The sequence below is a fragment of the Mauremys reevesii genome, linkage group 2 (genome assembly GCF_016161935.1).
Source record: "Mauremys reevesii isolate NIE-2019 linkage group 2, ASM1616193v1, whole genome shotgun sequence".
In the NCBI taxonomy this organism is placed as follows: domain Eukaryota; kingdom Metazoa; phylum Chordata; order Testudines; family Geoemydidae; genus Mauremys; species Mauremys reevesii.
The window spans coordinates 71,729,186-71,747,662 of NC_052624.1; the positions used below are offsets into that span (position 1 = coordinate 71,729,186).

Below are 18,477 nucleotides of genomic sequence, written 5' to 3' on the forward strand. Positions count from 1 at the left end.
TGCTAAGTCAAAATATTTGACTGCACACACAAAGCAATCAGTGAGCAACTGAATGTCCCTGAGGTTATGGGCCACTAAAGAACAATCATCAGTGATAGTAATTCATGAATAGTTATCTTCATAATTTTTGTCTTTACACACAGGCAATGCAGATTTAGGACCCCTCCATCCATATGGTACTTCATATACATACTACAATCAATGTTTCTGAATGCATCTATTAGAACAGCTGCAAACATGATGCTAAACAATATTGGGGTAAGAACACAGCCTTGTTTTACTCTTTTGGTGACAACAGAGGAAGCTGAGAAGCAGCAATGGTCAAGGACACGAACCTGAATTCCTGCATGAAAAGATTTAATAATACTGACAAACTTGTAGGGGGAAAACTGAACTTGTGGAGTCCACAAGCCATCTCAATTTACAGAGTCAAAGGTCTTAATAAGATTGACAAAAACTACATATAGGTCTTGATTCTGTTCACAACATTTCTCCTGTATTTGCTGGAGTGAAAAGATCATGTCTGAAGTACCATGCCCAGGACAGAAGCCACGTAGTGCCTAAACGCCAATTTTCTCTGCAAGTTGATCGGTAAGTTAGTTTAGCATGACTCAGGCGAGTATCTTTCCTGCAGTGGCAAGAAGTGAGATGCCACGATGGTTATTGCAAGAAGCATGACTGCTTTCCTTTTGTAAAAGTGAATAATGTTGGCATCTTTCAGCTCCAGTTCCCAAAACTTTAAGCAGAGGCCAAGTGAGCTTCCTGATCAGCTCCCTTCTAGTCCTACAATTCTATGTCCCTCACATTTGAAGATCTCTGCAGGAATACCATCTGTACTTGATCCGTTGCTGTTTCACATTTGCTTGACAGCTTTCCATACTTCAGATATATTTGGTGGAACTGAGAGTTGGTCTTGAATTGGAAGTTGTTCAAGATCACCAGGTGCTGATGCTAACCTGGTGTATGGGCAGTTCAGAGCCTTATTAAAGTGCTCGCCTCATCATTACAGAATTTGTCCACGATCAGTCAGTGGCAGTGAATCATTTATATTCCGGATGGGGGTAGCCCATTAGATTGCTGGCCATACAGCAGTGGTCGCCAACCTTTTTCAATGAGCCACGGAGGACCATAGCGGCGGACGAGCATCCGCTGACAAGCAGCAACGTCAATAGGCATCGCCGCCGAAATGCCCCAAGTAACGTCATCCAGAGGCGTCGCCGCCAAAATACCGCCGCAAATCGGCGGCGACGCTTCTGGATGACGCAGCTTGTTGGCGGCATTTCAGCAGATGTTTGTCCACTGGCCAATACACGGGTGCACTTAGATGGCGCAGGTGCCATGGCACCAGTGGGCACCGCGTTGGGGATCCTTGCCATACAGAGTCTTCAACTCATCCAAAACCTGGTTGGGGTCTTGTTTGCCACTGATTGAAGGTGGTTGGCTTTCATTTTCCACCAGCTATCCTTCATGTGGCGAAGCTTAGCTTGCACATTACACTTTGTATGTGAATACACCATCTTTTTAATAGATGAGTTTTTATAATTTATCCATGTGTGAAGAGCATGCATGGATGTCAAGAGTTGCTTTATATCAGCATCATTGTTGTCAAATCATTCCTGATGCTCCCTCTTTAGATGCATTGAACACTGTTTCCTGAAAAGATGACCAGACAGAGTCTGACTCAAAGTGTGAGGAGAACTTCATGAAATTTTTTAAACAAGCTTTGTACACGTGAGCTCAGATTTCAACACATGCACACTGAGCGTGGATATTGGAAATTGACAACATCTGCGCTCTTTCAACTGGAGGATTAGTGTCACTTTACATCTCATGAGCTGATGATCAGACAGCATGCAGCTCCCTGCATTGCACAGGTGATTATCACATCCCAATGATTGCATTGGTATACAACGAGGGATGCATCCATGTTGTTTTGCACTTTGCTGCTTTTTGAAATATGTTTGTGATGACTAGCTAATTCTCCATGCACTTTTGTGAGGAATAGTGTGCCATTTGTACCCACACCTCGTTCACCAATTTATTTTAGGCAAAGCTTTGTGATTGCAACCAACTTGGACGTTAAAATTGCCTAGAATGATTAATTTGTCGCACTGATGAGCTGAGTTTATGGCATTGTCAAAGAAAAAGTCTATGAAGACTTGGACAATGTCAGAACATGTCACCATCGGTACATATGCACTGTTACATGACATGCAGATGTCAAGCTGAGGTGAAGGAAAATCAGGTGATCATTTATTCCTTTTGGTACACAATCAGGTGTGCACGCGCAATAGACATCCAAATAGCAAAGCTCACTCCCGATAGTCTCCACTCTTCCGCAGACTTGCCTATCCAGCAAATGTGTATCCAGCACAGACCTCTTCAAGATGGGACTTGCCTGGGAGATGTGTCTCACTTGGTGCAGCTATATCAATGCTGTATTTGGCAAGGTCTCTTCCAAGGACTGCAGTGTACTTTCCAAGCCCACCATCATCATCAGAAAGAGTGGAGACATTTCCAGGCTGCAAAGGTCAGTGTTCTGTGTGTGATGCTGCTTTTCAACCACATGCTGTTTGACCAGCTAGTCATGGCATACTAGTAAACTGATAATGGAGTGAGCAATATTTAGGGATCCATTTCTCCCCCCTTCCCTGCATTAGGGAGAGCAGCACTATCTTTAAAGAGGGCTGATCTGTCGCATGAGAAGGATATGGATTCCAAGATCACTCCAAGTTAACAACAAACAACCCTCACACTGGCACTGCCTAACTGCAGGTTTGTGACTAGGAGCCCCCTGTTCCCATCACCACAGGACTTTCACAGAACAGAATGAGTGAAGAGATAGCAAGGAATAAGGACTATGGACCTGCACAAAGAATTGTTTAAAGTGGTACTAGGTTGAGCATGACTAGTCACATTCTCCTGTCCTTAAAAACAACGAGGAGTCCTTGTGGCACCTTAGAGACTAACCAATTTATTTGGGCATAAGCTTTCGTGGGCTAAAACCCACTTCAGCAGATTCATGGAGTGGAAAATACAGTAGGCAGGTATAAATACAAAGCACATGAAAAGATGGGAGTTGCCTTACCAAGTGGGTGGGGGTCAGTGCTAACGAGCCAATTCAATTAAGGTTGAAGTGGGCTATTTTCAACGGTTGACAAGGGGTGAATGCCAAGGGAGGAAAAAATCACTTTTGTAGTCCTTGCTGGCTATTCTGTCCACTGGTGCAGAAGACTGCAACGCGTGGATTGACAACACAGGTCTTTGCAAGGTGTACGTGAAACAAAATCGAGAAAATTGTTGCAGACCCCACTGAAGGCCAAAGTGACCACAGCCCAATGCCCGAGCTGTGCAGCAGTGCCAAAGATAGCTTGCTAATGCCACTGCAAATTGAAGCAGAAAGCGGCTGCTCCACTGAAGTCCATGGGCCAGGATAGGCTAGCATGTCGGACAACCTCAGTTTGAATACAGACTATACCTTCTCCTTAGACCAGCTGCCTACCAGGGCTAAGGAATCTGGTTAATCCCAATAATGGACTTTTTGTCTGATGTCTACCTTCTGTCCAGTTGGAGTGGCTCTACTAGGAGTTAAACTACTACAGCATAGCTCTCAGGGTCATTGGAACACACAAGCCTTTCCACCATGTTCAGGTGCAGCCCTAGAGAAGGCCCTATCATCTTGCAATTGTAAAGTTAAGCGTGAACCGGAAGAAGGACAAATCACCTGTTATACTGTAGATGGAACACTGCTGAAGTTATAACAGGATAAAACAAACCTGGAAGACAAACATCTAAAATACTCACCTCTTCAAATCCCATTTCAAACAAACATTCAACTGCTCCTCTGACAGGTAACAACCGAGTAGAAAACGCTGGGTTTCCAATCCGAATAGACCTATATTTTTCTTCATTTGGATGTCTGATAGGGATTACAAAATTTAAAACAATTATGTCATCAGCTAAAAAAACTTGGAAATTTACAGTGTGGGTAGTGACACCTCTCGCTGGATTTTTCAGGGTGTTAACATTTTTTAGAAGCTAAGAAATTTAGACTTGCTTTTATGTACAGAGTGTAGGCAGCCCATGAAAGGTCATTTCTAAATCTACATCCTACAAAAAACTTGACATAGGTTAGGCCACTGCTGTGCTGACATCACTGGTCATAATACTGACTAATACTCTCATTGTTTCCTTGTCCTACAAAAAACTTGACATAGGTTAGGCCACTGCTGTGCTGACATCACTGGTCATAACACTGACTAATACTCTCTCATTGTTTCCTTGTCCTCCCCAATCTGTCTGTGTCCATCTGTCTTACATTTACATTTGTACTCTCTGGGCTAGGGGCCTTCTTTTTGTGTGTGTTTGTACAGCACCTAGCATAATAGGGTCCTGCTCAATGACTGACTGCCTTGGGATGAATGGCCGTTTACTGTACATTCCCCACCATGTCCCACATGGCAAAATACTGTGCAATACATGAATACCGTGTTGCTAGAATACCCTGGTGATAGGCACGGTTTAAACACCCAAACCGCTCACAGACTGTGTGCGCGCTTGGGGGACAGGTCTGAAATGCACAAGACCTGCACCCTCAGGGTGGGAAACGCAACTGACTCATTAAATGTCAATCTCCTGCCCTCAGCCTGTCCAGCCCCAGTAGATGGGAGTAAAGGGCTGCCAGGTGGGCCCGTCCAAGCGGGTGCCGGGCAGGGGTGCGGAGGCAGGTCACAAGGCCGGACCTAGGCCCAGCAGGAGGCGGCAGCGACACGCTGCTTGGGCCGACACCGCGTGGGCTCGGAAGGGGAAGCTCTGCCCCCGCAGCGGGAGCTCTGCTCTCTAAGGGAAAAGCGGGTGCAACTGAGCCAACGGGGGGCAGAGATCTGCGGTCAGCGCCACCGCCTCCCCTGCTGAGTCAGCAGCCCCTCCCGCTGGCTGCCCTGCCCGAGCTCAGGTCGTGCCCCCCCGCGGCGCCCCCCGCCAGCCCGCAGATCGTGAGTCAGAAGATTTATACCCGCCACGGGGACGGGGACGGTGACCTGACTGACCCCGCTCGGCGCGTCCGCCGCAGCTTCGCGGGCCCGTCCGCCCTGCTCACCTGAGGATATTGTCCGCGTAGGTGAGCAGTAGCCGCGAGGCCTCCAGGAAGGTGTCTCGGGCGTTCTGGCAGAGCTCACTCACGGCTCGAGAGTGCGGTGGCGCGGGGGGACCCCCCGCGGCCGCCATCGTGCTACTTTCTTGGGGGCGGGGGATGGGAGGGTGTCGTCCCCAGTGAGCGGGCGCTGCCGTCTAGCGTGCGCGCGCCCGCCCGCTCGCTTGCTCCCAGATCCGGGACCTGCTGACCCACCCTGCGGCTGAACGTGGAGCGGGCGGGCAAGTTTCCCTTTCAGTTTCAACAGCTTCATTAGTAGCACAGTCAGTGCCTCCATAGCTAATTTGCACTGAGTTTTTCACTTAACTCTAGGATTCAACGTCCTTGTTTTCTATGACAAATATAGTGCCTCTTTCCCCAAATTTACCGCACAGAATCGGAGTGAATTTTGAATTTTCTGAGAATTTTCAAATAAATCTGTTAGATTGAGTTACATTTAATTAAAAATGGGTCCTTTAAAAATATATATCCTGGTGAGTCTCACCCTTTTTTTTTTACCCCTTTAGCTACAAATGTATTTTATGGGTCTGATTTTCAGATGTACTAACCTTGTGCAGTTTCCCTTGAGGTTGTGGTGTGTAGTCTCTGAAAATTGGGCCCAAGGTGTATGTAGTGTACAAAATACAAAAGAATTTCTCTCGGTCAGTTTCTACATGGTGTGGTCTGATTGCTTTGCTTTTAAAGTAATTTTGAAGCTGCTTGTCCTTTTCTAATACTGTGGTCCTATAAACCCCTAAAATGGATCTTTTACCATGCAAGGACAGATCCATCCCATTTCACAAGGAGTATGTAAAATGTGCAAGTACCCTGACTAAGCCCTGGCTGTGATGATTTTAGTTGGGGTTGGTCCTGCTTTGAGCAGGGGGTTGGACTAGATGACCTCCCATCAGTATGGCACCCCATTTAATAACTTTTGCCAGTACGAACAATGTACATTTCACTTTTGTCTGTTTACATTGAACCTCTAGGGCAGGGGGTGGCCAACCTGTGTCTCCGGATACACATGCGACTCCTTGTATAGGCACCTACTCTGAGGCTGGAGCTACAGGCGCCCACTTTCCAATGGGCCAGGGGATGCTCACTGCTCAACCCCTGGCTCTGCCACAGGCCCTGCCCTCTCTCCACCTCTTCCCACCCCCTCCCCTGAGCCTGCAGTGCCCTCACTCCTCCCCCTTCCCCCTCCCCCCAGCTTCCTGCACACCAGGAAACAGCTGATCAGGAGGTGCAGGGAGGGAAGGCACTGGCAGCGAGGGAGCTGATGGGGGCTGCTGACATATTTCTTTGGCAATGTACATTGGTAAATTCTGGCTCCTTCACAGGCTCAGGTTGGCCACCCCTGCTCTAGGGATAGTCATGCACACCAGTTTCTGCAGTTTCTTCTCCCAGAAAGCCAAAGATCACCAGGGTCTTTGAACTAGAGCAGCTCATTTACACACCTGAGAAACTTCCTCCTACCAAATAATGTACATTTACAGGTGCTTTTATCCAAGAATTTCGTAGTGTTTTATAAACACAGCTTGTTTTATTAATCCTTAGCACCCCGTGAGGTAAAGTGATCCCCTTTTTATAGATGAGTAAACTGAGGCAAGAGCACAGGGTGAGTCAGTGAGTTTATTATAGGCAACGCAGATAGCAACATCCATCATTTTAACGTTGCCTGGACACTTTCCATTATAAGCCCCTGTTTTCAGTTGCTTATAACTTTGCCAAATGTAACCATTTGGGCTGAAATTTTCCATGCTGGGGTGCCAGCCTCAGGCTGAACTATTTTTGGAAAATTTCAGCAAAAACAATTCTGTTGTTTCTTAGAACAAAATTTTATGGAAAAATGTTTTGCCCATGTTTAAAAAAAAATCTTATGACCATTTTGATGAGCAACTCTAGTGCCTCCATACTTTGGAGTAAGGACATGAAATTTGATGGGGGCAGGTTGCCCTGGTGTCAGGGATGTGCCTTTTTGCAATTCCCATGAAAATCTGCCCAAATTTGGTAAAGTTATGAGCCTCTGAAAATCTCAATTTACACATGCTCAGGGGAGTTTGGCAGCTCACTTCTCTGAAGATTCTATCTGCTGTGGGCAGACTCCATCAGAGGGATGCAGAGGCTGAGCAGGACTTTCTCAGTTGGTCTTCCCAACAGTTGGAGATTGCTGAAGTGCCAGGCAGGGGAACTGAGAGCAAGGATCTTGTCTTTCGTGTGCTTTTAATGCCCCCCTGCTGGCATCCAGGCAGAGAGGAGGAGGAGGAGGAGGAATCTTAGCTACCTGACTGGAATATGGAGGAATAAATTGCCAATCCAAGGGAGTTGGTGAAGTCGAGAGGGTGGGGGTGGGAGAGGACTGGGATTTGATGCTCAGGGATCTGGGACTGGAATGAGGAGCTGATGCAGGTGTGGCGTGTTAAAATGAGACTGGGGGCACGGACATACTGTGCAACCTTAATTTGGTCCCCCTTGTGCATATACTTTAACTGTGTGATTAAAGACTTTTTTTGTGACAAGCAATATTCTAGCATTTCCTAACTTCAGAATTTGTAACCTTAATGTTCTTTTTAATATAGTTTTATGTGTGTAATACTAAATAAGATGATGTGAAAAAAATAAAGTGAGTGAAAGTGAATTTTTGAGTTCTTGGTGCTCTCTTTTGCATGTTTTCTATTTCTGGATGTGACTTTTTCGAGAGTGCTTGGCTCTTTTTTTATTAATTTCCTTTTTAATATAACTTTATTCTGTGTGTCTTTTAAAAATCTTTATGGCTCCTCCTTATAGGGATCTGCCTTGTTGTTTTTTGTTCTGACTCCTCTTTTTGGTCTCTGTAGATAACCCTAATAGCTCTTGGATTCTGCTCATGCTGTGCTCTAAGATAAGTAGGGAGAATATTTCCATCACCTAAGGGCAAATTGAAGAAAGGCTCTACTTATTGTCATGGGTGGGATTCTAACTGGTGTCGCAAGCAGAGACTGCGAGATAAACACACACCACGCATCTTACCCTGCCCCAGCCTCACAGATAAACAGGCAGAAGCCAAGGAAGCAGCGGGTCACATGCCCTACCAATCCAGCGCCGATTTCTTGATTGGTGCCGGCGCTTCTGACCAATCGAGGAATCGGCAGGCGATTATCAGGTTGTCGAGGTTTGAGACCCTGTCCCCCTTTTTCCTCACGTGGTTTAGCCCACCGCCACTGGAGAAAGGGAGGGAGACAGAGCTGACCACAGAGGAGAGGGGGAGGTGAGATACAGACAGCCGAGGACTGTGCCCGTTTCCGCGCCGATCTCTGGGATGGGATGAAATGAAAGAGGGAGGTTCGGGAAGGGCGCGCGGGGTGGGGGGGATCCTGGCCCCTCCGGAAATGGGCCAGGGCTGTTCTAGAGAATAGGGGCGGGGCGGGGGGTTGTACCCACAGCCAGGGACAAGCCGCGTGGCTGAGCGGCGGCGCCCCCCACCCGAGCGCTGCCATTGCTGGTGCGGTCCCAGCGTCTCCTGTGCGCGCCAGGCCGCGCAGGCAGCGTTAGAGCTGGAGCTGGAGTCACTGGAGAGAGGCCTCCACTAACTAGGCGGTGTAACCGCTTCCCTCGCCCCCAGGTGTTTGCAGGCGTGAGGTTTGAAAATCCACTCTTGTTTTCAAATAGGGTTGCTAATTTTGGTTGGGTCTATTCCTGGAGGTTTTCATCCCATGGCATACATTTTAATGAAAGATTAAGCTTGTATTCCTGGAGACTCCAGGACAATCCTGGAGGGCTGGTAACCCTATTTTCAATGCGGTGCCTGGGGGCTGGTAGTGAAGCCAGGGGAGGGAGCAAAACAGTAAAATATCCCCTAGTTTATTCAGTTTGGAGGGCTCCACTCCTTTTGTGAATTGTTGATGTTTGCCCCCTGTAACAAAATAGTATTCTATGTAATCTCAGCTACTCTAGCAGTATAGCCAACCCCAAATGTTCAAAAAACATGAGTCAGGCACACCAAAATCATGATATTGGCTCTAAAATCATGAGATTAAGTAAAATAATAGCTTTGGTGTTTGTTTTGTGTGTTCTGCTTTATGAGCCTTTAGGGTGCACTGGGGGGGGGGTGTCACCTTTTGAAGCTTTCTCCACAGTCAGAAGGGCTAGAAACTTGTTGGTATTGTAACACAAATAAATAAGAGCCTTCACTTGGGTATTCCTCACTTTGCACTTTTATACAGATTTATACTTTCAGTATGCTGTAAAAAATATTAACCAATCCTGTGATTGCCCTTAATGTTAGATTAACATTTATTTCTTTTTATGGAACATTAATAGCCATTAAATGAAGGTAGTGACTAAGCATTGTTTTTTCAGAACATAGCTTGTTATAAGGTTTATTCTGACAATATATTCAGTGGTTCTCAAACTGTGGGTTGGTTGTGTTAGGCCTGAATAAAGATATAGCCAACAAAACAGGTATGCAACCTGACTGAACTCAGGCTAACAGAGGTTTCTGGGTAATCCCAGAGTGGAAAAGTACTGAGAAGCAGCATTGTTTCACAAAGCCCTGGAAAACATGAGATAAACCAGGGTTTGCATTCCTGGCATAGTACCAGCTGTGCTGTGTTAAGGACAGTGTTTGAAGAACTGATAAGAAACTCTAGCATCTCACAGTTCAGCTTCTATCTCTCTGGTTGAGTTATAGGCTTGTTTAAAACTCCCCTGTATTTCTAACTTTTGGTGCTTGTTAAGATATAATTAATAATCTAAAGTTGTAGACATAAAGTCTAGGCATGTGTGTATATTAAAAGTGTCTAGTTTTAAGTTAAACAAAGGGGGGTGGGTTTTGCTCAAGTGAGTGATGTATGACGTAATAAAACTGTCTATATAGGCTAATACTAAGCTGTAAAGGGGGGCTGGTTCTCTCTGGAGACGAGCTGCTCTTTATTGACACGTGCACTTGTCAATAAAGAGCTTTTGATCGGACCTTGCTGGTGTTGCCTGTCTCTCTGCGGTCAGACAACGAACTTCGCTGTCGGGGTTCGAGTCCCTGACAGTTGTGACCCCGGTCACTGGAGCTGGCTTAGGCTTGCTGGGGTCTGGAGCCAAAGCCTGAGCGCAACTGCCTGGGACAAAGCCCAACAGCTTCAGCCCTGGGCAGCGGGGCTCAGGGTACAGGCCCCCTCCCCCTCTGCTGGGGTGTTTGGCCTGCTTGCCACTTGCCCCCACCTGGGACAGCAGGGCCTCTTGTGAATTTAATACCAAGCCAACATCCAAAATATCTACTGTTATACAATTACATGTTTTTACCCATATAAAATAACATCATACCATTAAACATTTGGCACAATAGAAATAAAGGCACTAGAACCAGATGCTGTCACAGGATTAAAACTCTGTTCAAAAATAACCATCCAACTCTTTATCTAGCAGCAGGAGTAGGTAACAGCATTCTATTACAACAATATTATCTCCAAGTGCAGTTCCCCTCGGAAAAATTATTTGGTAAAAAAATGGGATAGTGGGGGTTCCAAGGTTATTTGTTTCTCATGGATGTCAAACCAAATTTGCTCCATTTAGAAGAGAAAAGGGTTATTTTCTAATTGGAAGCCCTGCAAACTCTACTTGGACACTTAATAGTCAAGTTGGGCTATTTCTTTCTTGTGTATCATCACAGGTAATAAAGTTCCTGCAAGCCAAATAATACGCTCATGAGCATCTGCACAACAGGAATACAAATTGCCAAACCAGATCAGACCAATAATCTAGTATCTAATTCTTTAACAGTGATCAATACGAGATTCTTCAGCTGAAGGTGTACTAAACATTAATATAATAATGCAAAGTTTTATGATACTAGATATGGTTATTTTCAAAGTGAGAGCTATTAATCCTGTAACAGCATTATATTCCACTATATATTTTCACTATACCAATACAACTAATGGCATAGAAGTCATTTGATGAAGGCAAATACATTTGATTGTGAGATATATGGTGTTTGGAGACACTTCAAATAATTGCTTAAAAAGAGCAAATGGCCATATTTCATGGCTTTCTAAATTGCAACTGTACTACATTTTTAATAAATGTAAATTAACTACTTAATATGTTCCACAGCATTTTGATATATACTATATGACTTTAAATAACTTTTTTCCCCAGTTAGCAACAATGTAGTTTCAATTAGGGACTAATTTATAGAATTTCATTATCTAAATTTATAGTTAGTTTTTTGATTAAACTTTATCTCAAATGTGAAAAATCTGATTTTATTAAGTTGTTAAATCAAAAATGGTGTGATAGAGCAAAGCAATTTTTGCACAATATAAATCGATATTCATTCAAATACAATGTTAAACTAACATTAAGGGCAACCAAAGGATTAGTTAATATTTTTACAGCATATTGAAAGTATAAATCTCTATAGAAGTGCAAAGTAAGGGATACCCAAGTGACGGCTCTTATTTATTTGTGTTACAATACCATCCGAGATTGAGGCCCAAGTGTAATAGGTGTACGAACACATTGTAAGAGATCCCTGTCCTTGTCCCAGAGAGCTAACGGTCTAAATGAACAAGATAGACAAAAGATGTGAGGGGAAAGAGGCATAGAGAGGTGAAGTGACTTGCCAAGGTGTCAGATCAGATCTGTGGTAGAGCTGGAAACAGAATCCAAGTCTCCTAACTCCCAATCTAGTGCCCCATCCCCTAGACTATGCTGTCTCCCATAAAGGTTATGATGAGGTCCTTAACTTATGTAATAAATAGCCATGATAGGGCACTAGTCACCCAGAAAACACCATTCTCTGCAATTTAGAAAACACATGCATTTAAAAGGCAAGACCTAATTTTACTGTACCTTAAATGCTTTTTACATCAGCTATTTCATTGTTACTTTTTTTACCTGTTACAGAAACATATTTCAGGTTACCCTGATCTCCACCATGATCTCACAGTGCTTAGCAGATTTCTTAAAAATTGTAAATTTTCATCAACGGAGTCCCAAATTACATCAATGTTTAAGAAGTGGCAAAAATGGTTTCAGCACCAAGTCACTTTCCAAACGTCAAAGGCGAGTAGTTGTCACAGGTATTGGTTTAGTGTCTCCTCTTGGCGTTGGGACTCAATTTGTGTGGAATCGCCTTCTCCAAGGAGAAAGTGGGATTATCTCTCTGGATGGGGAAGAATATACAAGTGTACCATGTAGAGTGGCTGCTTGTGTGCCAAGAGGAAATGGCAAGGGTCAGTTCAGTGAAGAAAACTTTGTGTCAAAATCAGAAAGCAAATCCATGTCTTTGGCCACTATCATGGCCTTGGGTGCTGCAGAGCTAGCAATAAAAGACTCCGGCTGGCATCCACAGTCTGAACTGGATCACTTAACTGCTGGTGTGGCAATTGGAATGGGAATGGTTCCGTTGGAAGATATTTCCAATACAGGCTTGACATTTAAAACAAAAGGTTATAACAAAGTCAGCCCATTCTTTATCCCTAAGATCTTAATCAATATGGCAGCAGGTCAGATCAGCATTAAATACCAGCTGAAAGGGCCCAATCATGCTGTTTCAACCGCTTGTACCACAGGAGCACATGCTGTTGGAGATTCCTTTAGATTTATAGGCCATGGTGATGCTGATGTGATGTTGGCTGGAGGAACAGAGGCTTCTATTAGCCCCTTGTCTATAGCTGCATTTGCAAGAGCTCGGGCACTCAGCACTAACTTTAACTCAAACCCTAAACTGGCATGTCGACCATTCCATTCACAAAGAGAAGGATTTGTAATGGGAGAGGGTGCAGCTGTGTTGGTGTTGGAAGAATATGAACATGCTATGCAAAGAGAAGCCAGGATCTATGCAGAAATTTTAGGTTATGGACTCTCTGGTGATGCTTGCCACATAACAGCACCTAATCCAGATGGAGATGGTGCTTTTAGGTAAGAATTTGTAGATTAATTTGACAGATAAATTATTAAACTATTATTTTCTGTTGGTCAATATTCTCTGTAAATTTGCCTAGAGAAATATTGTGCATCTCAGTATGAATACCATCCACATATCTTTTAACTGATGTGGGAGTGTTTAAAATACATTGGTACGCAGATTTTCAAAAAGCCTGAAAGCTTAATCTGAACAATGGAAGATTTTATGAGGTTTTATCTTATTTTTCTTGTGGGAAGGTAGTCTCACTAGATTCAGCCTTCTTATGTAATATTATGGAAGCTTTATTCAATGTGGAAAATATTTCACTTTTACTTTTAATGTACACAGCTGTTCACACCATAAATGACTCCCAACTACAGCCACATGTTAAAGGCTCTCTGAATACAAAAAAAACTTTTGAACCTCTGTATTTAAGAGGAGAGATATTCAGCTATGAAAGCAGGTAATGCTGCTACCTGTGTTATTTAGGAATGCTATTTAATTAGCCCACATTGAACTCCCAAATAGTACATTAGCAATTGTGTAATAGTTGGAGAATGTCAATTCCCAGAATAATTACCTTGGATATTATCAGTGTGAATAGTTAAAATGCTCTCAAAAAGATTTTGGACTTGGTTTGAACAAGTTCCGTAGATGTGTCTATGCAAAGCACATGGTTCAAATAGAGGCATGTTTTAAGTATCTTGCTTGGTTGGGATCTTAATGCAGACTCAGTGCCTTCAGTGTGGTATTGGTGGAAAAGGTTAGAGCTGGTGGATGTAGACAGCAGAAATGCACTTTGGATTTTCACTTTGATATGTCCTCAGATCTCTGCCTAGAATTAAGATATTTTCACACTGTAGGCTGACTAAATGTCCTATTTTTTTATAGGATAGTGCCATTTTTCAGCAATCTTTTGCCAGTCTTAAAACAAGCCTGCTTTTACATGGCATATCTGTGGAAAAGAAGGCATGTTGCTCTATCCATTACTGAAATAGAAAATCTTCTTTATGAAACTAGTTTACACACAGTTTATACCTTTTTCCTGTTTCACTGTTTTGACATTTTATGTTTATATTGTGTATATAGTGTAAATACCCTATAATTAATTAAATTATCAATGAAACAACTTACCTGTGTGTGTGTGTGTGTATGTGTGTATATATATATATATATATATATATATATATATATTTACTGTATGAGAGCCTTGTGTAGGCCGACTATAGGTCATTGCTAAAGTTCACAGGTACAGTAGTAGCTTTATTAGCCTTCATAGCTTATTGTAATATTATGCTAAAAATGTTACATATCAGTTCAAAGTAATGGTTTTCATAGAAGCTGGGATGCCCTTTGTGTTTATGTCATATTGTTGTTACCATATGAAATGGTCAAAGAAAAAATGAATATGGTAAAACAATCCAAGAATACTAACTAAATAAAAAGTGAAAGCATGGATGACAGTGGCACCTAATCAAAGCTAAACCTATTTGTTGATAATCTGGATTTGCTGAGTGTGCCTATATGAGCCAGTGCATTGTACTGACCCCATTAGAATTATTATTGTAGTAATAGTTCATAGTCAGTTCAGTTCTTCTGTTCTTAATATACCTATACCATGCCTCCCAGGATTTTTTCCTTTGTAAGGAAGAACTGCCCTGGCAAGGAAATGGACTAAATGACCAAACAGGTGGTTCTCTATATTTTATGTTGTTCTGAGGTCTGTGTTTAATACCGTATCTTTGCTTTGTTAACAGATTTTAAAGTAGAAGACTAATTTACCAGTTTTCTCTTTATAGCACTTGGTTCATACTTAATTGCTTTAGACTTTTATTTAGAATTTAAGACATTTATGATGAAATACTGAGATTAACCATGAACTTTCTCTCAAATTACAGATTTTTTTCACCACTGAGCTGATACAATTATATATTTGTAACAGTTTTCCTATATGCATCTTATAATTGTGGCAGAATATGAATTAAATTCACAACAGGAAATAGATAATTTTATATTAAACATTTTAAATTATGAATTATGTTTTACTTTAGCAAAGAAATCTGAAATGTGTATTTTACACTTATTACTGTATATCCATTATTGGCGTCCCAATTTATATAATGTCAAGGGCATATAGTTTCTGTGAGTTTTTCCTGCCTCTCTGGATTTTTTCCAGGGGAGAAAGCAATTTGCACTAAAGTTCTGAACAGTGGTGAGGATGTAGCTAGGGATGTTGTGAGCAAAAGGGAATAATATAAACATGAGGGACAGAAAATGTAAAAATTAGGAAACTTTTTGTTTAATTTCCTATGATCAAGATGGTTGCTGTAATCACTGAGGGAACTCTGCTTTTGACCTGGTGGCTAAACTAGAGAAACTTCAGCAGAGGGTAATTGAAGTTGTAAAATAGTTGGGGGAAATAATTTTTAAGATAATAAAACTTATTTTAGAAGGAGAATGATTGACCTTTGGATTAAAAACAGACCTCTAATGGAGAATTATATCTGTGATCTGTGGCTTCATTCATTATATCCCCCTTTTCAACCTGTGGTATAACAGTTTTTCCACTGTAGACTTTAATTCCAGTCAATATATTCTATAGAAGAATAAAATATTTAAGATGACCAAGATCTAAGTGTGTATATTATTCTTCTGTTGCTGATAAAGTGAATGAGTCTCATTCTGCTCTGCCTTGCATCTTGTGTAGTCATTTATATTGGAGCAAAGTGCCTGTGAAATGCAACCATTCTGATTTTAAGCATTTAACAGCCATTTCCACTCTGAACAGATGGCAGTGACTACAAAAGACAGCGGGAAATCAAGCTCTCTATTTTTCTTTTTCCTTAGATGTATGTCTGCAGCAATAAAAGATTCTGGAATATGTCCTGAGGATATAACATATGTCAATGCACATGCCACTTCTACACCACTAGGAGATGCTGCTGAGAATCAAGCCATCAAGAGACTTTTTAAAGAGCATGCATATACTCTTGCAGTTTCCTCAACAAAGGGAGCAACAGGACATCTCCTGGGGGCTGCAGGTGCTATAGAGGCAGCTTTTACTGCACTGTCCTGTTACCATGGAATTTTACCACCTACTCTCAACCTGGATAGAACCGAGCCGGAGTTTGATCTCAATTATGTTCCGCTAACAGCCCAAGACTGGAAAAGTGCAAGACGACGCATTGCTCTTACTAATTCATTTGGCTTTGGTGGTAGTAATGCAACACTGTGCTTTGCTAATGTTTAACTTACAATGTGTATGTGTGTGTAAATACTACAAATGCAAATTGGTAAATGCCCTGAAAAATGATTTGTGGACTTCATTATGTTTTGTACTGTAACACTTTTTACATGAACCACATACCTTTTTATTCAGTCACATTGGAGACTTGCTTATTTTTTTCTTTTTTAAGTCTTACAGCGCTTACCTATTTATACTTCAGACTACAAAAGAATGAATATTGCTCTTTTAGAGTCTGATCTTGCAAATGCTAAGTGCTTTCTTTGATTTCATTCACTTCACTGGGAGGTTAGGACGTTCTGCACTTGGCAGGATTTAGTCCTTAATATTACAACTCCTGTTTGATCAACAACCCCATTCATCTCATTCTCTCCTTTAAGATATTGTTTGCATTACTTCTGATTATGCAGAACTTTGAAATACCAAATTCAGCACTTTAATTAGGAATGTCTTATTTTAAAAAGAAAGGTATTAAAGTTGGAAATGCTCTAAAATCTTTTTATATTAAATATTCAAAAGTACATGCCACTGTTAAAAAAAAAAAAAACAAAACAAAAAACCTATTAATTGCTCTCTCTCTTTTTTTTTTGTGATGTAAAAGTAGAATCTAAATGGAATTATTCTTGCAAATGGTTTGGTAAAGATGTGGCTCAGCTAGACAGAAAAATAAACCTATTTCAGCTATTCTAAGTGAGGGGGAATCTGTCAAAACTGAGGGCTTTATTTACATCAGTGCTATATCTTTTGCAACATCAAAGAAGTAGACTCAGCTGAATTGCCTTTTCCTCAAAGGATTTAACAGTGAACAGAAATTTATTTGATTTGAAAGCATGATGGTTTTGTATTTTCTTTATATGTATTGGTAATCCTGATTTTGTTTTAAATTTTAATAGAAAGATTTAAAATAAATAAAAATTCCCCTCCTGTTTGCAGTTCAGATATTCCAGATCCTGTCTGTCACTGACTCATCTATTTTAATTTTCCATGATAAGTGATATACAAAGGTATATAGCATAAATAGTGAAAAGTAAATTATATTTTCAAAATTCAGTTTTACTAACCTGTGCAGTTAATGTGGGATATATTGCTTTTGAAATCAATGGCTGTTAAGTGAGTTCAGCACCTTCCAAGTTAGAGTGCATAGAAACGCAGCTTCTGTTTTCTAATAATATGTCATGTTTATCTTGACAGTATTCCTTTAACTTCATAAACAGAGCTTTTTTGATGCATTGAATTCAAATGAAATGAAGTGCTGAATTTATAGCCGCTGCATCTCTTACCCGGTAACATAATTTTGAATCAGTCAGTTTATGACTTTATAAACAACTTAGTTGTTCCGTTAAAAACGAATCAAATATAAAATTTCACACAGAAATATATTTACCTTAGAAACTTTTTTTCAACACTTGCTCCTCATATCATTAGTACAAGATTTGAATTCAAAGACATTCATCAACATGAAATTACTCTGGTTATACATGTGGATATCTATTTAATTTAGTAAATGAAGATATGAGGTTAAACAGTCTCACAGAAAGATGGAAATTTGTCCTTCTGTTGTGCTATAATGCTATATAATAAGGTAGAACTTTCTTGTTGGATCAGAAAAGTGGTCCATCTAGTCCAATCCTGTCTCCAGCAGTGGCCAGTACCAGCTGCTCTGAGGCAAGGTGCACGAAATCGTGCAGTAGGCTGTTATAGGGAAAATTTCTCCCTCCCTCCACTCCCAGTTCTTAGAGATTTGCATATGATAACCATCAGGGTTTATGTATCTTCCAAATCTTTTTTAAAATATTTACTATTATAATTCTAAATGTAGATATAAATGTCCAGTCCTTTTTTGAATCATGCTAAGCTTTTCGCCTCAATGATATGTATAAAAGGACTGTTAAGTGCACAGAAATATTAACAGCAGTCATTGAAAACAAAGGCTTGAACTTATGGTCTCCTGAATACATCTCTCTCTGAATACATCTTTGTGCTAGCGTACAGTATATTTTTATTTTAGGAATTACATAGCGTGCTTTTTTAATAGATCTCTGTGTGCTTTACAGTAGTGAGTAAGTATCATCCCTATTTGGTTTGGTGATAGGGAAACTGCGGTACAGAAAAGATAAGTGACTTGGGCCAAGCTTACATAATTGAGAACATTACTGGAACTGGGAACAGAAGCCAGGTTTCCCATTTCAGTTACTGTGTCCTATCCAGACTGCTAGTTAA

The 18,477-nt window shown here is 41.5% G+C and overlaps 2 protein-coding genes across 12 annotated transcripts in view; one reads left to right on the top strand and one right to left on the bottom strand.

Moving 5' to 3' along the window:
- The window catches only part of NGLY1 (N-glycanase 1), a 49,910-nt gene extending 44,547 nt beyond the window's left edge, over positions 1-5,363 (bottom strand). For 3 of the 6 annotated variants that reach the window (XM_039523131.1, XM_039523129.1, XM_039523132.1), the window contains exons 1-2: positions 5,099-5,362; positions 3,805-3,919 (exon numbers count right to left, since the gene is read on the bottom strand). In XM_039523131.1, coding sequence (XP_039379065.1) covers positions 3,805-3,919; positions 5,099-5,226 — 243 coding nt within the window. In that variant the 5' untranslated portion in view covers positions 5,227-5,362. Of the gene's footprint in view, positions 1-3,804; positions 3,921-4,866; positions 4,879-5,048 lie in introns of those variants that run through there. The other 3 variants (XM_039523130.1, XM_039523133.1, XM_039523134.1) reach the window with 3 other exon arrangements.
- A 2,838-nt stretch (positions 5,364-8,201) lies between these two features.
- Positions 8,202-17,205, top strand: OXSM (3-oxoacyl-ACP synthase, mitochondrial). 6 transcript variants are annotated; one of them, XM_039523152.1, is made up of 3 exons: positions 8,392-8,448; positions 12,011-13,027; positions 15,861-17,205. In XM_039523152.1, the coding sequence occupies exons 2-3, from the start codon at positions 12,042-12,044 to the stop codon at positions 16,261-16,263; spliced, it is 1,389 nt and encodes a 462-aa protein (XP_039379086.1). In that variant the 5' UTR covers positions 8,392-8,448; positions 12,011-12,041; the 3' UTR covers positions 16,264-17,205. The 6 variants fall into 6 exon arrangements, 4 of the variants coding, with proteins under 4 accessions (XP_039379086.1, XP_039379087.1, XP_039379084.1 ...); XM_039523153.1 differs by having other exon boundaries at positions 8,434-8,452; XM_039523150.1 differs by lacking the exon at positions 8,392-8,448 and adding an exon at positions 8,549-8,749.
- Positions 17,206-18,477: the final 1,272 nt, after the last annotated feature.

What these genes read in the sequence shown, in the direction of transcription:
- OXSM (XM_039523152.1), top strand. Translation starts at nt 12,042, where the DNA reads ATGATCTCACAGTGCTTAGCAGATTTCTTAAAAATTGTAAATTTTCAT. An exon ending in GATGGAGATGGTGCTTTTAG is followed by an intron (nt 13,028 to 15,860) that starts GTAAGAATTTGT and finishes CTTTTTCCTTAG; the next exon opens with ATGTATGTCTGCAGCAATAA.